Source organism: Triticum aestivum, chromosome 3B (genome assembly GCF_018294505.1).
Source record: "Triticum aestivum cultivar Chinese Spring chromosome 3B, IWGSC CS RefSeq v2.1, whole genome shotgun sequence".
NCBI classification, from domain to species: domain Eukaryota; kingdom Viridiplantae; phylum Streptophyta; class Magnoliopsida; order Poales; family Poaceae; genus Triticum; species Triticum aestivum.
This window is the reverse complement of record NC_057801.1, coordinates 19,467,987-19,483,590: the sequence shown is the minus strand read 5'-3', so window position 1 is coordinate 19,483,590 and position 15,604 is coordinate 19,467,987. Positions and strand designations below refer to the sequence as shown.

Here is a 15,604-nt window from a genome sequence, read left to right as displayed (position 1 = left end):
TTTGAGTCTGAACACACTTTATTTAGGGCTAGTTCTTTTGGCGTCTTAAAAAATAAGCCGCCTTCTTCCCCGCTTTTTTTATAAGCCATAAACGTCATTCAGCTTTTGAACTAGTTACGGGATAACTAATTTAGAAGCCTTAAAATATTTTGGGATCAGCTTATTTTTTAAACTGAGGAGAGGCAGCCTATTTGTTAAGCCGTTCAAAAGAACCGGCTCTTAATCAGAAAGGTTCATAGGAATACAATAAAGGTCTGGTGGGTTTATAAGCCCCAAATGGCGCCCATAATTTACTTTTTTTAGGGGTATATTTTCTTATTGGATTGGACAGAAGTTTTAGCAAACGCAGCAGGCCCATATCCAGCCCACTCAAACCTCTCCGACCCAACCCACGCACGCACACACAATCCCCACACTCTCCACTCTCCACTTCCGCTGGCTCCTGCCGCCGTCACTCTCGCCGCACCATCCCTCCCCTCCCCTCCCCTCCTCCGGCCTCAGATCACCGCGCGCAAGGTCCCAGCTGAGAGCTCGCAGGCTGGGGATCGATCGGTCAACACGGAGGATCTAGCAGTCGTGGACCCCACCGCGGATGGCGCCGCCGTTAGCAGACTGCATCGAGGCCGGCGACGGTGACCCGTCCTCTCAGTGAATACACCGCCAGGTGAGGCACTATTCTTCTTTCTTTTTTTCCTCTGTCATTCAATCCGAAGCCCGCCACCGGAATACGTTCCCCCTTTCCAGATTTTATCACTTCCTTTTTTTCAGATTATTACTAGCAGTGAGTCTCGCACAATACAACGGTGGCAACAGTTTCTAGCTTGTTGGGATTGGAATAACTCACTGTAGCTTTGAGTTTTCACGGCCATGGAGGGTGCTAAATCCAACAAGAGAGCAGCAGAAGCTCGTCGAGAGGGGCAGAGCAGCGTCAAGAGGCGGAATGTCAACGTGGCAGTGGACGGTGGTAAATCAAACGGGCGACAAGCAGAAGTCCGGCGAGAGGGACAGAGCAGCGCAAAGACGCAGAGTGTCAATGTGGCGGTGGACGGTGGTGAATCCAATGCGCAACAAGCACAAGTTCGGCGAGAGGGACAGAGCAGCACCAAGATGCAGAAAGTCACCATGGGGTTGGATACCCTCGACTGCCCTGTCTGCTCCCAGCCCCTCAGGCCCCCGGTTTTCCAGGTAAATGTGTTTCGCGGTTCTACATATCACTACCACTATGAAAATCTCACTTCAGGTTCCACTCTGGGTATATCAGTGTATGATTCGCATGAGAGTTTCCATGCTTATTTCAGTGTCCTAAAGGGAATCTCATCTGCTCGCCCTGCCGTGACAAGCTCCCGGAAAGCAAGCGCGGTGCTCCTCAGCGCAGCTATGGTGTGGAGCGCATCATTGAGAACACTTTTGTCCCCTGCAAGCATGGATGTTTGACGAAGATCACCTATTACGACATAGAAGAACACGAGAGTAGGTGCCCTCTCGGGCCATGTTTCTGTCCGGTCTCTGGTTGCGGCTTCGTCGGGACAACCGTGCCACTGTTAGACCATCTCACCACCCTGCACAAGCTGCCAAAGATGGCATTCAAATACTTCGTGCCATTTGAACTCCCTGCCCAACCATGCTCTCTTGTTCTCCGCGGTGGATATGGTCGTGTTTTCCTTCTCGAAGTGGCATCGCTGGAGTCCCTGGGCCATTCAGTCTCACTAGTTTGTGCTGGGCATAAGGATTGGCTTGGCACGATCAGGTGCTCGGTCGGTTTCTCATGCTTTGAAGGTCACTGCCAGGTTTCATTCTTGGAAATCGAGAGGTCATCATTGTCTAATGGGTTGACAACGCAAGACTTCTGTGTTGTGCCCAAGGTTTCAGGCGGACAAACTGATGTCATGCTCCGGATCATGATCGATTTGCTCTATGGTGACGACGATGTTCCTGAGGTGGAGGAGGACGATGCAGACAATAGCTATGTGGAGGGGGAGGATGAGGATATGACAACGAAGTGGAGGATGGCCATCACAAACCTGGGGGTGAGGGAGGATGACAATGACAGCGACGAGGAGGATGGGGATGATAACGATGAGGAGGAGGATGATGATATGGCGATAACTGGTACGTCGAGGCGTGGCGTGACAATCACAAGTGAGAAGGTGAAGGACGACGGCAAGGATGATCGGGAGGACAATCAGAATGGTAACTGATGCTTGGCGCCACGTCTCGATGACAATGTCCACGGTGCACGTGCTTTTCAGCAAGACTTTGGTTACTATGGTGGTTGATGGCATTTAGGTGCAGGATGTGCTAAGAGCCTGAGGGACTACAATCTCAGATTCTTAGTACTACAATGCTGTATCATATCAATGTGTTAGGTTCTGCGTTAATCATGCAGTGGCAGTGTGAACTATGTAATACTAAGTCTCGTGAAGTACACTGTGGTAGAGTGCGTTGGTCAGTGGAGCCTATTCTGTATTCTAGTGTGCCAATCAGTTTCTTTCTCCATTCCAGCTCTGAACTATGCAGTTTCTGTCTCAATTCTGCATTATAATGTGTCAATCAGTTTTTACGGGTTATTCTCAAAATATTTCATATATAGACGGTAAAGTTGAATTTCTAACATGTTGTAACCCACTGCATTACCTGATCGTTTGCTCAGCCCTGCTCCGTTGTTGCATCCTGATTAAGCTAAATTGCAATACGTGGTCGGCAACTTGTTTGTTTGATGGCTCCGATGTGATGTTGTAGCCGGTCCAAAATCTTTGTTTGAAGACTTTGACGTCAATATGTCATGATGTAGCTGGTTCAAATTGTTGAAAAGAAGGCCAATCAGTCTTTATTAATTACAATGTAGAGTACAGAACAAATATAACCACAGCTAAACCTTTACAAGATATGAAATTGGTACCTACAACAAAGTCGTCTTCTACAGCGGCGCCTTCAAGAAGATATAAACGTCCTTGTGCCATCGTCGTCGTGCTCAACTGGTGATGGTCTAGACAAGAACTTTCATCATGGTTGTCGAGACTAGCCAATGAAGGCCAGCAGAATAGCAAGTAAATAACGCCTTCAACAAGGTAACTACGCAAGTTCGTCGCTGCTGAGCCTGACCAATAAACATCAGAACAAGAGTTTTCACCCCGGATATGACGTGGTGTTCCAGTCACCATCTTAAAGATGGATCAGTCGATAGTCGCCTCTGCCAGTACTCCACGTCGGGCACTAGCAGATTGTTGGGACGTGACCATTGCCACGGTTTTCATATGGACGTCCATGGCTCGGCATGGAACTGACCGCTGCCACTCCATACCTTGCTACTGCACCGTGTGATCTCTACAAAGGAATGGGAGGTCACCATGTGCACGCATCTGGTGCACCGGGCCTTGTGGTGTACCTGGTGCATGAGGACATCGTCAAGAAGCAGCATGCCATTGTCATCATGGGGATGAACGTCTTGGGCAGCCCCGTCTGCTGTTCCACCCTCAACCCTTCAATTTTCTAGGTAATCGAGAGATTGCAATTTTTGTATGTAACCGTTAGCCCTTAAAATCATATGGGAACTCATGTGTTAAATGGCGCAGGATTTCGTCTCTCTCTGCGCATGATAACTAATGGGGCCATTACCCTTGCGGCGGAGTTCATGACACGATTAACTGGACTGTAAGTGCATCTGGTCAGTATACCTGCTCCAATTCCCGATGGCAACCAAAAATTCTTTCAAGTCAATCATCTGGAAACCTTGGATGCTAGGGAGGACGAATATCTTCTCCTGGGTGTTACACAAAGGTCGCCTTTGGTGCTATGACCGGCTCCAACGCCGCGGCTGGGAAAATGCCTATTTCTGTCAGGCAGCTGAATCTTCAGTGCATCTCTTCTGGTTCTGCCCAGTATCAATTCAGATTTGGAAGAAGGCTGCAGCAAAGCGAGGTTGTAGGGCTCTAAACCCTAACAGATAGGCTGGATCAAGCTACTCCAACGAAGCCACCCGCATGATAATCCAGCACGCTGCCCCAGGAACTGAAAGAAAAGCCGTGAAATCGATGTTCATCCTAATCTCATGGAAAATCTGGCAGGAAATGAATTGATGCGCATCCCGTGGGAAGATTGCATCGACTGATGAAGTGATCTAGGAAATCAAAGCAAAACATGGAGCTGTGGAAACTGGCCCGGTCAATGTTTCTTGAGCACCCCTTTGGAGACATAGTTGAGAGAATTTAGACTTATGTTTGTTCCCACGGGCTTGTTTTTTTTTTTCCTGAGGTTATGTCTTTCGCTCATCTGATCACTTGATCAGACATTGTTTTCCCGCTCTCTCCTGCTAAATCAATGAAAAGCCAGCAACATGCTGGATCTTCCAAAAAGAAAGTCATGTAACATGATCAATTTGATGATTTCTTGTGTCCTCTGGTACATTACATTCATATGATAACTATTATAAGTGTTATCTGATGAAACATTAGAAGCAACAAATTCTTGGAGAAAAAGTTTAGGATTTTTTTTATTAATCCTAGTGATGAAGGCGATAGCCTCTTTCCTTCTTAATTTATGCCTATCATAATATAGCAATATCAGTGGAAAAAAAATCCGCGTTTCTGTATAAGCCCTAGGGTAAGACATGCACAATTGTGAGACAAACGCTTGCATGGTTATAATATCCCCAGATTAGTGAAATGAAGAGAAGTTTACTTTTCACCTCAAACTAGCAAGCGTGTATGTGCAACACACGTCTCTCAAATACAACACATGTCTTTTGAATGTGATCAGCCCCTTGTTCAAGGCGGGCAGACTGCGGCGTAGGGAATCACAAGAGGAGCAACAAATATACTTCATCGGTGCAATAGCCGCCTAAGTTATAGAATAGTTGGAGTGCCAAATAGTTGGACTGCCAGATATGGTGGGGTTGGCACGGGCTTCAACCAAACACCCCATTAATCTTTGGAGGCTGATAGGCGCCAGGCCGGTCGCTCGCCAGCCGCACGATCGGGCGTGCGCAACCACTCAATGCATTCGTATCGTATCTTTCTTTCCCAGTCCTTTGCATGTGTTGTACTTGTACATGTACGTGGTTTGCGTCTTTCCAGGCCATCGCCCACGTTCCAGCCCATCGCACCCGCAACACTCGCCTCGTGTACGCGTACGCGTACTCGTACAACACGCTGCCGTCCCATGCCAGTCGTAGACGACGGCCGCCGCTGTCTCCGCCCATCGCGACTCATCTTCCTCGCCGTCGGCCGCGACTCGCAGCGCCACCATCATGTGGTCGTAGCAGCAGCACTCGCTGTCGCCGGCCGTAGCGTCGCTCGCCGGTGGTAGTATTTCAGCACACACCATTGCTGGTGTAGCATTCGTTGTTGCCGGTTCAAGCAAAAGCAGGCGCCCGGTTGCAGCGGAAGCCATCATGTCAGATGCCGTGCACCATTCCAGTTGCAGCATATTGATCGACTACTCCCGGTCGCGCGCCATGCAGGTTGCAGCATCCGGGCCACGCACTCCATCGGTCGTAGCATCCCGGCCGGATGCTCCTAGCTACAACCGGCTACAGCAGAGCTGCAACCGGTGTGCCGAATTGCTATGTCCGACATCATTTTTTGTTCCAACCAGTGAAAGTTGGGGCTGTAACCGGCGCGCGGAGGAGCTGCAACCAGCACCCAAAAATGGTACGACGGGCGGTTAAGAAAGCTACTGCTTGTGTCATTTTTTGCTGCAACGAGTGAAAGCATAGATTGCGACCGACGCGCGGAAGAGCTACAACCAGCACCGAAAAATGCTACGACCGGTGGTCAAGAAAGCTACTCCCTCTATTTTAATATAGATAACCCAACTTTATACCAACTTTAGCGCAAAGTTGGGTCATCTATTTTGGAACAGAGGGAGTACTACGTGTGTCGTTTTTTGTTGCGACGAGAGAAAGCATACAATGCGACCGGAGCGCGGAGTAGCTGCAACAAGCACTGAAAAATGCTATGACCGTCGGCCGAGAAAGCTACAGCCGGCCTCTGAAAAAGCTTCAAGCGAAGACGTGGACGCTCAGAGGCGGCCATGAAAGCCTTGTCCACCGCCGCAACTCGTTGCCACCGGTCCGCGTCACCGTCGTAACTCGTCGCCGTTGCATCACCCAAAAAGCTTGTTGTAGCATGGCCTGTGCTGGTCCCAGCAAATCATCTTGCCAGTAGAAGCTTTCCGTCTCGCCAGCCCCAACAAATAATCTCCTATTCCAGAAAAAAAATCCATAAATGCTTGGCAACAAAAAATCTCGCCTGTCGCAACAAAAATTCTCACCTGTCCCAGGAAAAATGATCGACGATTCTAGCAAAAAAACGGCTTGCCATCGCTAGGTCGTAGCGAAAAAATTCGCCGATCGCAACAAAAATTCTCACCGGTCCCAGCACAATTGATCGCCGGCAAAAACATATTTTACTCTCAATCGTCGGGTCGTACCAAATATTCTCGCCCGTCATCGGTCACAACAGAAATTCTTGCCGTTCCTAGCAAAAATGATCGCCAGTTCCAGCAAAAAAGTAACTTGCCATTGGTGGGCAACAACCCAAAATTCTCGCCGGTCCCAGCAAAAATGATAGTCGGTTGCAGAAAAAAAGGCTTTGCCATCGCTATGACGCAGCAAAAATTCTCGCCTGTCCAAGCAAAACAACTCGTCATTTGTAGCAGAAGAAAGTTTTCTGTCGTTGGTCAGCGCGAAAAAACACACCGCCCCAGCAAAACTACTCGTCGTTTGTAGCAAGAAAAAGTTTGCCGTCGCTGGTCATCGCAAAAGGTCACACCAGTTCCATCAGAACGACTGGTCGGTTGTAGCAAAAAAATGCCTCATCGGCGCCGGACACAACAAAAAATCACGCCGGTCCTTCAAAACGGCTCACCAGTTCCATGATTGAAGATGAATAGATTGGAAGTTTTTCCCTCAAAAAAAAAGTTATCAACCGGTTGGGGCTCCGCCGGGTTCTCCTTGGCAATTGCAACGAAAAAGGAAAAGAAGAAAAAAAAACGAGTGCACACGGCTGAGAATAGAGATAAGCGTGGGAAGAAAAGCGGCCGGGCAGCTCAATAAAAAAAGTGGCCCAGGCCCACCAGCATGTGGGGTCGTTGGTGCAACAGGAACACACGACCGGCGCGCGGTTAGGCCGGTCATTGCTCGGCCCAACTTCAACTTTGTCTTCCGGTTCCTTCTACTTCAAATTTGGAAATTCCTTCTATCATTTTTTTTGGAAATTCCTATTTCACACCAGTAGCGTAAAATGCTAGCCTTCTTGCACAAAACGCACCCCCTCTCCCACGCTAGTTTTTATTGTTAAATACTAGCCTTTTCGTTCAAAACACACTCCCTCCTGCTAACTTCCTACCTGATTGGGAAGGCTCGAGAATGTTCCGTGCTGGTTTTATCCTTTTTATTGTGTTTTTTCTACCATTTTTTTCTTTTTATATTTTGCTTCTTGTTTTATCATTTTTTAAATTCATGAATAATTTTCCAATGTGTGGTTTTTGTTCAAAATTCAAGAACATTTTTATATTAGCTATTTTTATAAAATTCATGAAAACTTATCTCTTCGTGAATATTTTTTAAATTGACAAATATTTTCAAATTCATGAACATATTTTAAATTTGTGTACATATTTTAAATAATGACCAGAATTTTATAATATTCTACGATAAATATTGAAATCATGAAAAATTTAAAATCTTAAAAAAAACAAGAGCTGGTTTTTTTAATAGCAGCATTTTTTTTCAAAGGTAGTAATTTTTGTAAAGGTGAGCGAGCAAGCGTAATCGACGAGCCGGGTGATGGCTATTTGCGCCTGGCCCATCCATGCGATTCAGCGGCATTTCGCCCCTTAAAGCGCGAAATAGGAGGAGCCTTCAAATTTCGAAGCCGTTGGTCCCAGAGAAAACGAGAGGGAAGGGCGGCCCGAGGGAGAGAGAGAGAGAGAGAGAGAGAGAGAGAGAGAGAGAGAGAGAGAGAGAGAGAGAGAGAGAGAGAGGGGTTGCGCCGCCATCCCCCATCGGTAAGCTCCAATGGTTCCGCCTGCCAGAAGGAAGGGATGGCGGCGGCTGCCGACGTCACCTTGGACTTCGACATCCTCGACTGTCCCCTCTGCTTCCTCCGACCTGCGCCCTCCCATCTTTCAGGTACTCCTTAAGTGTTGGCTCATCTCTCAATCCCTACGAGCTTGTCAATTATTTAGTTATTTATGGTGTGCTGGAAACGAATAGCGTCAGCGTCAGTGAATCTTTGAATTTTCGTTTGTGGAGCTCGAAAATGTGATGCTTTTCATCTGGTATCTTGTTCAATTTTGTCCGTCAACTATAAAAATGTACCCCAGATTATCTAGTCGGAATTCAGTAATTGATCCTCAAGAAGTGGAGCTCGGATGCCACGGTTTTGGTTTTGTGGACGCACACGTGTGGTTTTCTGTAGCTCGAGCTATATAGTACCCCTTATCTTTGCCATCCATTTCTGCATCGCGATCGTGCACACGCAATTGTCTTTTTTGTTTCTCTCAAAAGACACAACATATAAACTTCAAATTTTGCAGAACAACAATACATTCTAACTACAACGTGGGGAAAGACTTTCAGATTTTTTCATGCATTTTAAATACTTAAAATAATATTTTTAGTGAAACAAAATCTCATTTTCTATATTTATATCAGACCAAAAAATCTGAAAGTTTTTTCACACATTAATGTTCTAATGTTTGTTCGATTTGCAGAGTTTGAAGTTCATATGTTGTTTCATTTGAGAGAAAGGAAAAAGAGAAATCTTTTTGTTGTAAGTTAGTTGGTGAGTATGGATCTCAAAGAAAGGCCAAGAGTTGAGGATAAGAGGTTCTATGTAGCCTGAGCTACACGGGAATTAATTTTCTACAAATTGTAGCTCGAGGCTGGCATTTCTGTAATTATGCCCAATGAAAAAGTATAACTGCCCACTGGATCGGTGTAATGTTTCACTTCCTCACTGTATGGAAACCCCAAACAAGGACAACTATGCTATTTTCTCCAGGATTGGCAAATTACTAGAGTGTGACGCGTGCCTTGCCGCACCGTTCTTCATTCACAAGTTAACTCTCCTCTTTTTATTTTGTACGCAGTCATGGCTGGCTTACGGTGCGTTTCACCTCGACTGAGCTTGTTGTGATGCTGTTACACGTCACAACATTGGTGTCCACCGGGGGTGTCCATGTGAACCTCATACCCATATCTATGCCAAGATTATACTATGTGAATAATATTCAACCTGCTTAATCAAACATAATCAGCCTACTATAATTTTATTTGAACCTTCTAGGTATCTTTATATACAAATTTGAAAATTAGTTCACATTGAGTTAAACTGCAATGGTTATCGAACAGAACCAATCATATACGCAGCATGCTATGGAGTACAACTAAATATATACCAGGTGAATGATTACACGATTGGTTTTTGCCTTTGCCAAAAGTGTCTACTGAGGTTGCTGACCAGAGTAAAGAAACACTTGCTCCACAATGGCATTCTTAAAAATGTGAAACAAGCATGTAGAGATTTCTGAACTATCAAACTTTGAGGTAAATCCAGTGTCCCCTCCTCCACGACGTATACATTGCCTCCCAAACTACACAATCAATTTAACTACAGAGTTATGGAATCTTATTAATCCCTTCATGTGCAATTTTTCATAAATTTTTCACCCAAAAACATATATTATTGTTTAACTAAAAGGGGTCATAACCCCTTTCTGCAACAAATGGCGTCATACTTAAGTTTTCACTTTTTGTTGAATACCAGTAATGCATGTAAAAAACAATGCATCAGTTAAACTACCATCCACATTCAAGACCAACAGTTAAGTGCTCTCATTCTATAGTGCAATCAAAGCTAATTTCAAACTCCAACAGAGAAAAGTGAACTAAATAGGTCCATCAGGAAAAGTCTTGGGCATGTTCATCTGGCTGAAGAGGGCCGGCGACCTGTAGGCTGGCCATATACACCCAGACCAGGTTCAGCAAAAAAGCACCATCAATACATTGCCCATGCTGTACGCCGCGTTGATGCTGGCCATGCCAATCGCCAACCACCTCCCTACCTTCCTCCTTCTCACTTGTCATTGCCACCTTAGATCTGTAGCAATGAAACCAAAAACAACAAAAATAGTTTCGAAGTCAACTAACAGTGAAAACAGAGAAATTGTGCCTTATATCTACTCTCCATCGGTCCATTCTAATAATTCCCATCTAACCAGCGCATCATCATGCTATAAATGGTTTTTGATATCTACAATGTAAGGGTCATTACTATCCTATAGTTCACATCTAGCGGATCATGTCCTCGACATCATATATACATGCAAGAAGCAGAATTACACTTCATGTAAATGCAAGCAACAGGGACAAAGTCCCATATAGTAAGTAGATCATACATATCAGACAACAAAAATGTTGCTTTGCTTTACGTTAATGATGATCCTCAACACAAATAAGTTCGCGCATAGCAGATCATACAAATATATGTTCTTATGACCATAAATACAAATAAATACATGATAACATACCAGCGTCTCTAGTTGTAGCTATTTAAACCTCCATACATTCAGCCAGACATGGAAGAGGATAAAAATTATTTTTTGCTGGGGAAGTACATGTCAACCAAGCTCTGTTGCTTTGTATGTTCTTCCTTCAATCACGCTGAAAACTGGGAGAAAAACTCCGTGATGAAATAAAGAAGAATGAAAGAAAAGGGAAATCAATAAACAATACAGAATAATTTTGTTGACAGGTGACAAAGAGCACAATATATTATTTTGAAGCAAGGAAAACAAATTTCCAAGAAACATGCGCCGCCAGCAATATCAGGCAGTTAGAGCTTTAAACAAAGAAGGGGGGCTAATCCTCCACAACCTTAAACTTAGGTTTAATATTCCAGTCGGTTCACATCAGAATTGGAAAATTTGAATAACAGTCTAAAAGGATCTAGGTAGTAAAATACATTTGTAATAGGAAGAACAATCATATAAGTAATAATTTACTTTAGATTTAGACACATTGTCCTTGTGTAGTCATGATATTTACATAATAGTTTACTGTGATCTTCAAGATAAATATAGGTGCAGCTCTTTATGAAGTCTAACTGCATCAATAGTTCAATACTGGCATATCTCAGTTCACCTAGCATTGTTTTGGGAAGAAATGAAGAAGTCAAAGTGACATAGTTGTCCAAATGACAATATAAATCTCCACTAATCTCTTCACATATAGCCTGTGTGATGACCAAAAACTTGAATCTGTATGGCGATTCTAGTAACCAATACTACAGTAATTCAAATTTTTCTGATACTACAGGAATAAGCACATAGGTAGGGAAAAAATAACAGGACATGTATCCTGGAATATATTATGAGATAATCCTTATAGTTTGCAAAATTCCATACCATGATGGTCTCGGGACAAAGGATGTAGGGGGCAACCTATCCATCAAATGGGAATAATAAGATTACGGGACTCGTAATGCACAAACTTCTCAAGCATAGCCTTACGACACGACTACACTCCACAGCACAAGATCAACCTCTCAACTTCCTTCCTGTGTGCTGATGATTTCAACTGGTGATGTCACATGCATGTGACAGTTGGTTCTAGCATCGCGCCGTGTGCCGTCGCTCTGTAGTTCAGACCTAAGATTATATTTTGAAGAGCTCTCGTTATGAATGACAAAATAAATGCATACAGATTGTAGGGCCATCAATCCTCTCTGAAATAGCGTTAATGACAATATAAATAGACAAATTGGTACATGGATGAGGTAGTATGCCTTATCTTCATAAAGAACATCCCATGGTAAGAACTTTTTATACGCGTTTCCATATATTTTGCATTTTGCGAGTCTCATTTTTTTGTTTCATGTCTTTGAGGATCTAAGGTTAATTTTGGAATAAAAATAAGTGAGAAAAACAGAACAAAACAGTTAATTGAAAGTAAAAAAATGAGGCATTCTTAACACTTTCTCCTAAAAAAAGATTTCAGTCTTTCTTGAAATTGAGGTTATGAAGATAACAAATAATGAGAAATCAGTCAATAAGGCATGTAAAAAAACTAAAAAAGCAATAATATTATTTTTCCAAACAATATTAATCCTTTCTGAAACTTACATTTTGAACATCTAGAATAGTGAGAAACCACACTCTCCCTGTGGGGTGCTATCACAGACTTGAAAAGACCAGCGTGAGTTTATGATTTCCAAGCAGGGGTTCCAGTTAATGGGAGGACCAGATAATATCCAATAACACCCACTACCCTAGGACAACAAACCTGATTGATTACCATCATACAAGCAAATAAGGATTGTACTTGCATGTTCCATCCAAACCTCACCAATCTCTGTTTCAACTGAAACCTTCTATCACCGACCCTTGTCCAAACTATCACGTTGCTAGCAGCCACCATATGAAACTTTCCTTCAGCCATGTAATCTTTTTTTATCAAGATCCGCCCGCAGGAACACTCGAAAGGAGAGCAAACTTTCAAGCAAATTTTCCTTCAGCCATGTAACCTTTTTCTAATCAAGATCCACCTACATGAACCTACAGAAGGCATGTAGTTCCAATAAATGATGTAAAGCCATGTATAGAACTAAAATAGACCATAATCCTGATTAGTTTCAGGTTTTCTAAAATAAAAAGCTTGAGGTTATGCTCATGGTCACATACTCACATTACCACATACAGATTAAAAAATGAATAAAGCACATATCAAACATTGCCAAAAGAGAGAAGGCAAGTGAGAGAAAATAGAAATTATGCAATATGACCTTGATCCGGCCACACACCACCGAGAGGAGGTCATGGTTGGCCTTGGAGTGCCGGGCCGCTGGACACCGAGGGTCGAGGCTGCCTCTCAGAGCACTTCTATGTTCTGACCGAGGAATACCGCCGCCGTGCTGCGGGGAACCGGCCCGAGGCTGAGGACTACACCACGAGGGCGCGCCGCTGTCGCCATAAAGCATTAGGGCTATGAGCCCCCATATACCGCGCCTAGGGGAACCACCCCCGCGCACCGGTTGTTGGTCGCCGGCGCCGCCGCTGTGTTAGGTGGCAGCGACGCGGTGTGCCGCCACTTTTCTGGGAGGTGCAGGGCGCATGTTCGTGTACGGGCTCGGGGTGTGAGGAGCTCGCGAGCGGCGGCCTGAGGAAGCTCCTGGTCGTGGCCACCTGCTACCTCTTGAGCATGCGTTGGTTTTCCCTTGAAGAGGAAAGGGTGATGCAGCAAAGTAGCGTAAGTATTTCCCTCAATTTTTGAGAATCAAGGTATAAATCCAGTAGGAGGCTACCCGCAAATCCCTCGTACCTGCACAAACAAATAAGAACCTTGCAACCAACGCGATAAAGGGGTTGTCAATCCCTTCACGGCCACTTGCAAAAGTGAGATCTGATAGAGATAATAAGATAAATATTTTATTTTTATGATATAGATTGGAAAGTAAAGATTGCAAAATAAAATAGATCAGAAACTTATATGATGGAAAATAGACCTGGGGGCCATAGGTTTCACTAGTGGCTTCTCTCAAGATAGCATAAGTATTACGGTGGGTGAACAAATTACTGTCGAGCAGTTGATAGAAAAGTGCATAGTTATAAGAATATCTAGGCATGATCATGTATATAGGCATCACGTCTGCGACAAGTAGATCGAAACGATTCTGCATCTACTAATATTACTCCACACATCGACCGCTATCCAGCATGCATCTAGAGTATTAAGTTCATAAGAACAGAGTAACGCATTAGGCAATATGACATGATGTAGAGGGATAAACTCAAGCAATATGATATAAACCCCATCTTTTTATCCTCGATGGCAACAATACAATACGTGCCTTGCTGCCCCTGCTGTCACTGGGAAAGGACACCGCAAGTTTGAACCCAAAGCTAAGCACTTCTCCCATTGCAAGAAAGATCAATCTAGTAGGCCAAACCAAACTGATAATTCAAAGAGACTTGCAAAGATAACAAATCATACATAAAAGAATTCAGAGGAGATTCAAATATTGTTCATAGATAATCTTGATCATAAACCCACAATTCATCGGATCTCGACAAACACACCGCGAAAAGTATTACATCGAATAGATCTCAAAGAAGATCGCGGAGAACTTTGTATTGAGATCCAAAGAGAGAGAGAAGAAGCCATCTAGCTAATAACTATGGACCCGAAGGTCTGAGATAAACTACTCACACTTCATCGGAGATGCTATGGTGTTGATGTAGAAGCCCTCTGTGATCGATTCTCCCTCGGGCGGAGCGCCGGAAAAGGCCCCAAGATGGGATCTCACGGGTACAGAAGGTTGCGGCGGTGGAAATAAGGTTTCGTGGTGCTCCCGGATGTTTTCGAGGTATATGAGTATATATAGGCGAAAGAAGTAGGCCGGTGGAGCCACAAGGGGCCCACGAGGGTGGGGGGCGCGCCTACCCCCTTGGGCGCGCCCTCCTACCTCGTGGCCGCCTCGTTGCCCCTTGACGGCCAAGTCTCCTGGATTGCGTTTGTTCCAAAAAGGATTCTCCCGAAGGTTTCATTCCGTTTGGACTCCGTTTGATATTCCCTTTCTACGAAACACTGAAATAGGCAAAAAAACTACAATTTGGACTGGGCCTCCGGTTAATAGGTTAGTCCCAAAAATAATATAAAAGTGTATAATAAAGGCCATTAAACATCCAAAACAGATAATATAATAGCTTGGAACAATCAAAAAATTATAGATACGTTGGAGACGTATCAATCATCCCCAAGCTTAATTCCTACTCGTCCTCGAGTAGGTAAATGATAAAAACATAATTTTTGATGTGTAATACTACCTAACATAATTTTCAATGTAATTCTCTTTATTGTGGCATGAATGTTCAGATCCAAAAGATTCAAGATAAAAGTTTAATATTGACATAACAATAGTAATACTTCAAGCATGCTAACCAAGCAGTTTATGTCTTATCAAAATAAGATAGCCAAAGAAAGCTTATCCCTATAAAATCATATAGTTTGGCCATGCTTCATTTTCATCACACAAAATGCTCCCATCATGCACAACCCCGGTTTCAGCCAAGCAATTGGTTCATACTTTTTAATGCGCTTCAGCCTTTTCAACCCTCATGCAATACATGAGCGTAAGCCATGGACATAGCACTATGGGTGGAGTAGAGTATGATGATAGGGATTATGTGAGAAAACAAAAAAGGAGAAAGTCTCACATTGACGTGGCTAATCAATGGGCTATGGAGATGCCCATCAATTGATGTCAATACGAGGAGTAGGGATTGCCATGCAACGGATGCACTAGAGCTATAAATGTATGAAAGCTCATCAAAAAGAAACTAAGTGGGTGTGTATCCAACTTGCCTGCTCACGAAGACCTAGGGCATTTTGAGCAAGCCCATCATTGGAATATACAAGCCAAGTTCTATAATGAAAAATTCCCACTAGCATATGAAAGTGACAACATAGGAGACTCCCTATCATGAAGATCATGGTGCTACTTTGAAGCACAAGTGTGGTAAAAGGATATTAACATTGTCCCTTCTCTCTTTTCCTATCATTTTTTTAATTTGGGCTTCTTTGGCCTCTTTTTTCTTTCTTTTT

At 43.9% G+C, this 15,604-nt stretch overlaps 1 protein-coding gene across 1 annotated transcript; it reads left to right on the top strand.

Annotated features, from left to right (window-relative positions):
- Positions 1-392: 392 nt before the first annotated feature.
- On the top strand, positions 393-2,590 carry LOC123064409 (E3 ubiquitin-protein ligase SINA-like 2). The gene is made up of 3 exons (XM_044487898.1): positions 393-664; positions 769-1,185; positions 1,299-2,590. Exons 2-3 carry the CDS (start codon positions 868-870, stop codon positions 2,196-2,198), a joined length of 1,218 nt encoding a protein of 405 aa, XP_044343833.1. The 5' UTR covers positions 393-664; positions 769-867; the 3' UTR covers positions 2,199-2,590.
- The last annotated feature ends 13,014 nt before the right edge of the window (positions 2,591-15,604 follow it).